The following is an 8,967-nucleotide window of genomic DNA, read 5'->3' on the forward strand; positions in this document are numbered from 1 at the left end:
ATGTCCCCTCTCCCTGCAAAACGTCCTATCTCACCTACGTGCCCTCCTAACAATGCTCAACACTTTCAGGCCGACACGAAGACCAACCCCATGCGAGAGCTCAAAATCGAAAAGCTCGTCATCAGTCAGTACCAAAGTACCAAACTCACAACAAAATTATCTTATCACTCATATTCATAAATCACACAGATATCTCGGTCGGTGAATCTGGAGATCGATTGACCCGAGCATCAAAAGTACATCCCTTTGCGTCATTAGTCTATTTAGCTAAAGACTAATCAAGTCATCCGCGTTTTCTACTAGGTTTTGGAACAACTTACCGGTCAAACCCCTGTGACTTCCAAAGCTCGTTACACTGTTCGTTCATTTGGTATTCGAAGAAATGAAAAGATCGCCTGCCATGTCACTATCCGAGGCCCTAAAGCTGAGGAAATCTTGGAACGTGGACTCAAAGTGAAGGAGTATGAACTACGGAAGCGAAACTTCTCTGAGACCGGAAACTTTGGCTTCGGTATCACTGAACACATTGATTTGGGTATCAAATACGACCCTGGAATTGGGTGGGTTGATTTTGATTGGATCTGATCGCGTTCTTAGCTCAAGGTTGTATTGCTTCAATAGTATCTTTGGTATGGACTTCTACGTTGTCATGGGTCGACCTGGCTTCCGAGTGGCTCGACGCAAGCATGCCACAGCCCGTGTTGGATACAAACACAAAGTCAAAAAGGAAGACACTATGACCTGGTTCCGATCTCGCTTCGATGGTATGTCGCTGGCTCTCTTAACATCCTGCATGTACTCCCCTGACAAACTCGACTTCTACTGTAATCATGATAGGTATCCTTGTTCGATAATCGTGGCGTTGAAATGCATATGCTTTATGAATCAACTCTTGTACTTCTTGTGCCTCGAATGCCCATAACCTTTGCCTATGATGCCCTTCACCTCCGAGTCATTCGAGTTCCGAGTATTCTGCGTTCAACTCTCACTTGAAAGACTCAGCGCCCAATAGCTACCTCGCGTGCTGTCTTGTGTAATACTTTGACATTTGTTGCCTGTCGACATGTTTAATGACAACTTTCCATAACGTGCGAATCTCATTACATGTGGGTACGGCAAAAGATCCGGTTCTTGTGTTTGTGCATTTAGAATCCCTTTCACATACTGGAGCGATGGGTAGATACGTGGAAGCCCTTGCTCAAGACATCCTGAATTCTGGTCCCTTGACCGTTGCGAGCTTTGTGCCCTGGAGAGAGACTTGTGGATTGTCTGCCACTTTTTGGTGAGTGGCCAGGGGCCTACAAAGCTCTACAATTCCACACCTTCGCACCTGCTGTGGTTTATACTGTGGTTGATTCAATAGTCCAGTTATGACAAGAGCAAATCTTCAAATCTATGAAATCAATTTGCCTGTTGAAATAGTTTCTTCATCAAGTATTTGTCCTCTTGGAAGACCGAGAGGATTGTGATATAGAGGGTGTTTGTGCGCCTTGTTTCCAAAATGTACACAATGCATACAGCCAAAATTCAACTTGATAAAACTTTCTTCCTTTCTTGAGGAAGCTTATGATAAGGTGCAAACAATCTGAATAGGCAGATTTGATGACAATGGGCTCAGGTGGTCCAAATTCAAATGGGAACGGGGGTCAATTGAGTGGAAGTGGGAGTTTTTATGGCTTTTGAAAAACCTCTATGGCAAACTCAAATTTTGAATACCCTGCTTGCTCACCAAGGAAGCCTGATAATCTTCTCCAGATACCTGCACTTGCAGGGAAAAAGTGTCTGACAGGAGGGACTTGGTTGAGTTAGCTGGAAGCCATTGAGTGGAATAAAGTGCAATATGCTTTGAGCCTAACATACTGACGTGGCAACAGTTGAGAGAAACCTTGGACTTAGCCTGTTCTCTGAGACCATCAAAATTTGACAGGGATGGCATCTAAAAGGCTGCATCAGTTGGTCATGGCTCCCTGGTCCATGCTATTCTTTGTGGTAAGATGATGACTAGGTTGTGGAGAGTTCGAACTAGAACTCTCCTGGTTAGGTTAAGGTTGGCTGTGCTTGCCTTCTATAAGAAGGTGAGTACAGCACGTTTTGGGTGCAACCTACCAGGTGATGTTAGTCTTACTCAGGATTATCACTTGCATGATAATAATTTTTCTTTGGTAGATTATGGAGGCAAATTTGAGTCAGTGGCGTAGTCGCATTGATCAAACTCAATATCATTGCACAGGCTCGCCCAGACCTGGCACACTTGATCACAAACCTCTACATATACGATACCAACTTTTTCAGCAATATATGTGAACAACATTGGGCCACTTTGACCGCGGCCGAGAAAGGCTTCGCTGTGGATTTCATTTGGCCTTCTTTTTATTGCCTTGACACCTGGATCCCAAACGGATCCGCCTATCTGAAGCGTTGACTTTTCGTCTTTGTCATCTTTTGAATCATCAGTTTATTTGTCATCATTTTTCCTGTGAACTTTCTTTTTTAACTATCCCATGTTTCTTGAAATTTTCCACTCGTTTATCAAAGGCTCTTAAGAAATCTCATTTCTATACCATGTTTGTTTGATGTTCCGTGACACTCATTTTTTTGGCAAAGCAGCACTCCAAAAAAGAACCAATCAATGACCATTTATTTTATGCACATATAAGAGAAAGAACAAAAGGCGTGTTTTTGGATTTAAATTTTATCACACAAGATTTTTTTGGAGTTTAGTACAAAGATTATGTGTTCACAATCGAACTGGGGGAAGGGGATGTGGGTGCATGTTTTTGTACTTTAATATTATCACATACGATTTTTTTGGATTTTATTTAGAGATAATCAAGGAAACACTGGGGATACGGAGTCAAGAAAACATCGGAGAGACAGAGTGCATGAGGCCACTGCACTAATTAGAACCGCTCCCGCTTGCAACAGGCCCCTCGTCCTCCTCATCAGAGTCGTCATCATACAAGCCACCATAGTCACCCTCCGCATAGAACTCATCCTCCTCGTCTTCTACAACTCCATCACTACCGATTTCTTCATCACCATAGTCAATTTCCTCCTCTTCATCTTCAACGTTGTCCTCCTCGTCATCAGATAAGTTGTAAGCTTCCAAAAGGGCATCGAGATACTTAGCAGAAAACCTTGCATCACCAAGGATTTCATCGGGGTGGCAATGAGGAAGGAGCGAGTCGGCAGCATTTGGGAGGAAACAAACTGCCTCAGCATTGGCCATGAGACGTCTTTGACCAGGACCCAGGGCTCTGAACCATTTGGGGTCGTAAAAGTCGATTGGAAGGTTGGTAGGAGCTCGAGTGAATGTGGAAGGGACTGGTACCATTGGCAATACCCGGCGGGTCTTCTTAACTGCATTCTTGGTGACCTGAGCCTGCTTGGCCATTTCGACATCAAGTCTTTGGAAAAACTTCGAAGCGTTCTTAGAGCGATAACCAAGGGTTTTGATGACTCGAACTTTCTTGATGGGGTCATATTCGTCATCGCTGTGAGCCAGGGTGTCTTCGCAGAGGGCTCTGTAGCGAGGGGGGAATTTCGCTTTGTGTTGTTTGAAGAACTCGACCCTTTGATCACGGAGCTGAGAAGACAAAAGAGGTCAGGAAAATTAAAATCTGACAAAAATTAGCAGATAGACTTACTCTTTCTCTGTATTTTTGAATGTTCTTGCTAGCACTTTCCTTAGCCATAGCACCCACGTTATTTTTCTCAGTCTTGTACCTTGCTGCCATCACAAAATGAACATAATGATTGTATGCAGAAAACATATGAGAGGCAGAATCAACGTGTCTAAGATTAACGTCCATGTAGTTGTAGGTACCGGAGGCTAGGAGTTGACGGAAGGCGTTAAGACAGGTAATTCGACAGGCCGAGTTGTAGAGGGAGTCGGGAGCATCATCAAGGTTGGGAGCCCAGGCTCGGATGCCGACCTTTGCGAGGAGGCCGCTGATGTAAAGTATAGACATCTCATCAATGTGTCCGAGGCCACGTGACATCTTACCGCCACCTGCTCGGAATTCTTTCAAAGAGCTGATGGACTCGCGAGCAATGAGGTCGGTGCTGCGTGGATTATTGACAACGGCTTCGATTTCATCGGAGCTGTTGAACTTATCATAAAATTCTCTCAACATGACCGTGTTGGGGGTTGGTGGAACATCACTCTGCTTGTAAAGTCCCCACATCATCTTGATGTGGACATAGAGCGCTTCCTATGAATTAACAATGAAAGCAATATTGTTAACATAAAATGACAAGGGCTGGGGGATTTGCAAAGTAACATACCTTGCAAGACTTGAAATCGGTGGGTGTGTCGTCAAGAGTTATTTGGAGGGGATGCTTCTTACGAATCGGGGTGGATGGTTTTTTGGGAGGCTTCGAAGCTGAAGTCTTCCTAGCGGAGCTGCCGGGACTTTTACGAGCTGGCAAAGGAGTCAAAGGAGCGGAGGATGACGCCTTTTGCTTCTCTTTGGGGGTAGAAGGCTTCTTCACATTCAAAGTCAAGATCTGGGTTTGAAGATTTCCAACGATAGTCTTGAACTGAGAGGCTTGTTGCTTCAAGGCGTCAGCGATGATATCAGAGATGTCTCTACTGGCCGGGGCGGCAGAGTTGGCGTTGTCCATTGCAGAATCCATGATGATTTGTTGACGAGAGCGAAAAAATAATGAAGAACAACAAAGAATAGGATCAAGGAACGAGTGAGGTGGATAAGACGAGTAAATTGAAGTATGATTTCGGATGTAAGATAATTTGGTGAACCATGCAAGGTTTGTGGTTTGAGGGGCAAAGGAAAGAAGGAACATCAGTCTCTTTATAGCTTTTCAAAAAGCGTACGGTTGGTCAAAGGGTACTTACTTGGTTAAACATGAAGGGGGTATGGATCCGTGGGAGCTGGTGCGTACTTTTGTCCTAGCCTCCTATCCAGATACACGGAGCCAACTGATCAAATGTGAATGGCCAAACAATGGTGGCGCTTGTCTTGGCTGGTGCCGAGCTGTGGGTTGGGATAGGTTGGAATGTTCGCTTCAAAAGGATTCACCAAGTGAAACGCGATCCTTGGCTGCGGATGATTGACCGCAAGTAACAAGCCTGGATGTAGCGTAAAGGGCGATGATGACAAGGTCAAGTAGAAAGGGTCCTGGGAAGTGGTCCTGATCAAGGAGTCGAATGAGTTGAAGCCAAGAGGGGCTAGTCCAAACTCCGATGTTGCAGGTGAACTGGTCAAATGCCCCGATGTCGCAGTGTAGCGTGTGAATGTTGCATTTGGACTGTGTCAGTCGCATGACACATGTAGTGTTGCGGCGAAATTTGGCCCTGTTGCACGACAGATGTATGTATTACCCGGGGCAGCAACAAGATGTCGCAGGGCCGAAAGCGACATGTCATTGCACGCGGTGTCAGGGCTAAGAAGAATGCTCCTGGGTTCAAATCCCAGGTTTGGAGCAGTTCAAAGTCACAGGAAAACTGGAGCCCTCGGGCTTGTCTCAGACCACATGATTTTGGGCCTCTCTAGGGTACTTGGATAGCATTTGCATAACTTGAATGGTGCCCCTTTCTTTTTATGTAATATCGTCACATCACCTTTTTTTTGCAAAGAAAACCACAATCGTGTGGCTTCAATTGAACACCTTTTGACCAACATTTTCAAACTAGGGACTTTGAAGATCCACAAATCCTCACAGGACAAATAACAATGAAAAAAAACCATTTTGAATCTGATGATCACAATTTAAATGGGTCAATCCCAATTGATCATTGGGCTTGGTAGGCGAACAAAGAAAAAAGGTCATCCTTCTTTTCAATGAGCTAATTTGCTACTCAGATGAAAGGATAGGTGTTTTAGAAAAAGGTGACCTAACTTGATAAATACAAAAAACAATTGTGTTCATCGTTTTGAATCAGACTATTTGATTTTGGATAACATAAATTTTCATAAAGTATTTCAATTAAATAACAAGGGTTAGAAGCAGGTGAAATTCAAAGTAATCTAATCAAAAAATCCGATTCTAGTAAGTTTGTCACTAAGAAGATGAGTGTGATTACTTCAAGGATTTTGATTGTATAGATTGAAATCTTTTGAGGAAACTAGAACATTTGATTCACAAGCACCCTAAAACAAGATTGAAATTCTTAGCATGTAAGACTTATTCATATATGTCAGAATATGAAACGAAACATTATATATAGCCACTTCCTCCAACCCTGCGCCAGCAACAGCAATGTTGCGTGTTGCTGTGCGCGGCGTTGCGGTTTTTTGGCCCCGCCACGCACCGTTGTTGCGCCTTATTTGTTGCGGTTTCCCCCGTACCGCATCAAGGTACTCGAATTTTACACTTTTTTGAAACCGCAACGTAACATGGTTTGCGGGCCCTGAAACCGCAACAGCTGCGCCTGTTGCGGCCCTGTCCCAGCCCCGGGTATCTTTCTCGCAGTTTGCCAAAACGGGCAAGTAGTTCCCTCGTTCATCACATCGCATCACCACCTAGCACCGTACCACCACCCAATGGAGACGAATTTTCGCCGCTTCGATCACGCACCACGGTTTCATCTAACGCTGAAGAGAATCAGCCAGGGGATGACTATGCCAGGGATGATAAAGATGGCTTTTGATTGTGTAAGAGCCTATCACTCCCCTACCGCCCTTCATCAAATATTTTTTCTGACTAAGTGATCCTCCCGTCTTCTGATCACCTGATCTTCTTTCATATCATCGTTGCGATCTATCTTTCCATCAAACTCCATCAACTTACCTCCGTTTTCTATCAAACCATCTAAACATTTGTTAAATCAGATCACCATGTCCTCTCAATCAATACTACCTTATACTTCACATGCTACTGAAACCGATACCCCATCAAGACCTTCTCGTAAAAGAAAGCAAACCGAACACCCCGGAATGATCTCGTCATCACCTGACTGTCGTCGTCGAGTCAGTGCCGACCGTCCTAGTACTACCACCTCAAAACGCCACAAGCCAGCAAGTCAAGATGAGGACCCGGGATTCTGACACGTCATATGCTCCTAAGACTTCGAAACGCAGGGAACCAAGCCAAGATATCGATTCTGACACATCCATTCTCAGTGTTCATAATACTGCCGCGAAGCACAAGAAGAAAGTGGCCCCATTGCCCAAGGCTAAGCCCCAAAAGTCGAAGGCCTCTGCATCCGCACCAACGGCATCAGATGATGAAGTGAGTTCTTTTAGATATTTCTATCTATGTAAGCTGGTCACTGGTCTGATGAATTGTTAATATTGTTTTCAGCGTATCTCGGCCAACGTGACGAAGACAACCCTGAGGGCTGATTCTGACGTGGAGGTAGTGGATCAGCCACGAAAGCGACACAAGGTTGAGCATCCAGAAAGTGACCTAGCGAAACTTCGGGCATATTATGGGAAGCCCTTTCGTAAACCTGGTGACGTAAGTTGGTTTTCTCTCCTTCTCCCATATTATTTCTAGGAACTGATATCAATTTTTCCTGAAGGATCAATCGAAACCACCCCTCTGTTACCCCTGTTTGTTTTGCAAGAGAGACAAGGATGATCCTGTTCGTGTTAGCTACAGCAACATGACAGGAAGCCTTCGGACTCATCGTGACGGATACAGTACTGGAGGTCGTTCCGAAGTCGGTTGTGAAGGACGACTCAAAGCACGCGAGTCTGGAACTGTCCACGTCCCATTATTGGTGGCAGAAAAGCGTATAGCTGAAAGGAAGAAAGGTGGCTTAGATAAGTTTGTCACCGTTACCCCGGGTACCAAATTCAACAACATCACCTTCAACCAGATGGCTTGCACCTGGTTGATCCGGCATGCCCTTCCCTGGACTCGAGTCGAGGATACAATCCTGCGAGCGATGGTGTGCTATCTTAGACCAGATGCCCGTTTGTATGGTCGCAAATGGGCGGCTACCGAATCCCGACAAATCAATTCTTCTTTGAAACAAAATGTATTCAAGGAACTTAAAGTAAGTCAATTCTTCATTTCTCGTTCATCTCTCATCTATCTGGTTATTATGCTTACTAGCTTTATTTGTCAGGACTTATCTTCGCGCTTCAACCTCGTCCACGACGGCTGGACAAGCAAAGGGAACCGCCACGCTTTTATTGGAGCTTCGGTCACTTTTATTGACCCGAAGTGGACTTATCATGTCCGCCATGTCACCTTGAAAGTTGTAGCTTGGCACCATCACGGGCCATGGTTGGCCAAACCCATTGTTAATCTCTTGGTCAAGCACGATATCTTTCAAAAGATAAGTACTTCAGAATATCTTTATATAATGATGATATCTAATGTTGTAATCATTCATATACTTACGCTTATTTGTCCTCACATCCTCTGCCAAACCACCGACTCAGGTTCCAACAACAAGACGATGGCATCTGAGATGCATCGCCAGTTTTCATCACAACCACCAAAACACGGTATTGAGTATAAATGGGACCCCAACAAAATGCATATTTTTTGTTTTTGTCATAAACTGGCCCTTATTGTTAACGCCGGGCTAGCTGAACTTGGCATCAAAGCACCGCCTCCAGCTAAAGTCAAATCAGCTGCTCGTGGTGTTTTTCCTAGCATTGGTACAATTGAAGAAGTAGATGAAGCAGAAGAAGAAATGAAAGAAGATGAGGATGCTTTACCTGACCACGATGTCGATGAACTGGAACTGGAAACCACCGCACCTGTCGAGCCTGAAGCTGCCATTGATGACGAGGCCGAGTGGGACGCTGCCGACGCCGAGGACGATGTTACACCTGCTGTTGTTTTAGAAGAAGAAGTGGCACCAACCCACCGCCGTGAAGCGAATCAGGTCGACTTCATATTGCGCAAGGTAAATTTTTCAATGTATTGATTTGTAATGTATAGGGTGCTGAAAACATCTCTCTGCCAGGTTGACTTTATCACACGTCGGATTACCCGGTCGGCCGCATGGCGTAAAGAGTTTCAACGTGTGGCTGCGAAGAAGGA

General features: G+C 44.8%; 3 protein-coding genes across 3 annotated transcripts; 2 read left to right on the plus strand and 1 right to left on the minus strand.

Annotated features, from left to right (window-relative positions):
* MELLADRAFT_103715 (uncharacterized protein) lies at positions 1-854 on the plus strand (the record flags this gene model as incomplete). The annotated part of the gene is made up of 5 exons (XM_007406667.1): positions 1-124; positions 190-236; positions 304-560; positions 622-764; positions 838-854. The coding sequence occupies 5 exons, from the start codon at positions 1-3 to the stop codon at positions 852-854; spliced, it is 588 nt and encodes a 195-aa protein (XP_007406729.1).
* A 2,042-nt stretch (positions 855-2,896) lies between these two features.
* Positions 2,897-4,870, minus strand: MELLADRAFT_95119 (uncharacterized protein; the record flags this gene model as incomplete). The annotated part of the gene is made up of 4 exons (XM_007407000.1): positions 2,897-3,586; positions 3,648-4,214; positions 4,288-4,812; positions 4,859-4,870. 4 exons carry the CDS (start codon positions 4,868-4,870, stop codon positions 2,897-2,899), a joined length of 1,794 nt encoding a protein of 597 aa, XP_007407062.1.
* Positions 4,871-6,584: 1,714 nt separating this feature from the next.
* MELLADRAFT_103717 (uncharacterized protein) lies at positions 6,585-7,461 on the plus strand (the record flags this gene model as incomplete). Its single annotated transcript, XM_007406668.1, has 3 exons — positions 6,585-6,617; positions 6,934-7,194; positions 7,267-7,461. 3 exons carry the CDS (start codon positions 6,585-6,587, stop codon positions 7,459-7,461), a joined length of 489 nt encoding a protein of 162 aa, XP_007406730.1.
* Positions 7,462-8,967: the final 1,506 nt, after the last annotated feature.

This window comes from Melampsora larici-populina (genome assembly GCF_000204055.1).
Source record: "Melampsora larici-populina 98AG31 unplaced genomic scaffold MELLAscaffold_7, whole genome shotgun sequence".
Taxonomy (NCBI): domain Eukaryota; kingdom Fungi; phylum Basidiomycota; class Pucciniomycetes; order Pucciniales; family Melampsoraceae; genus Melampsora; species Melampsora laricis-populina.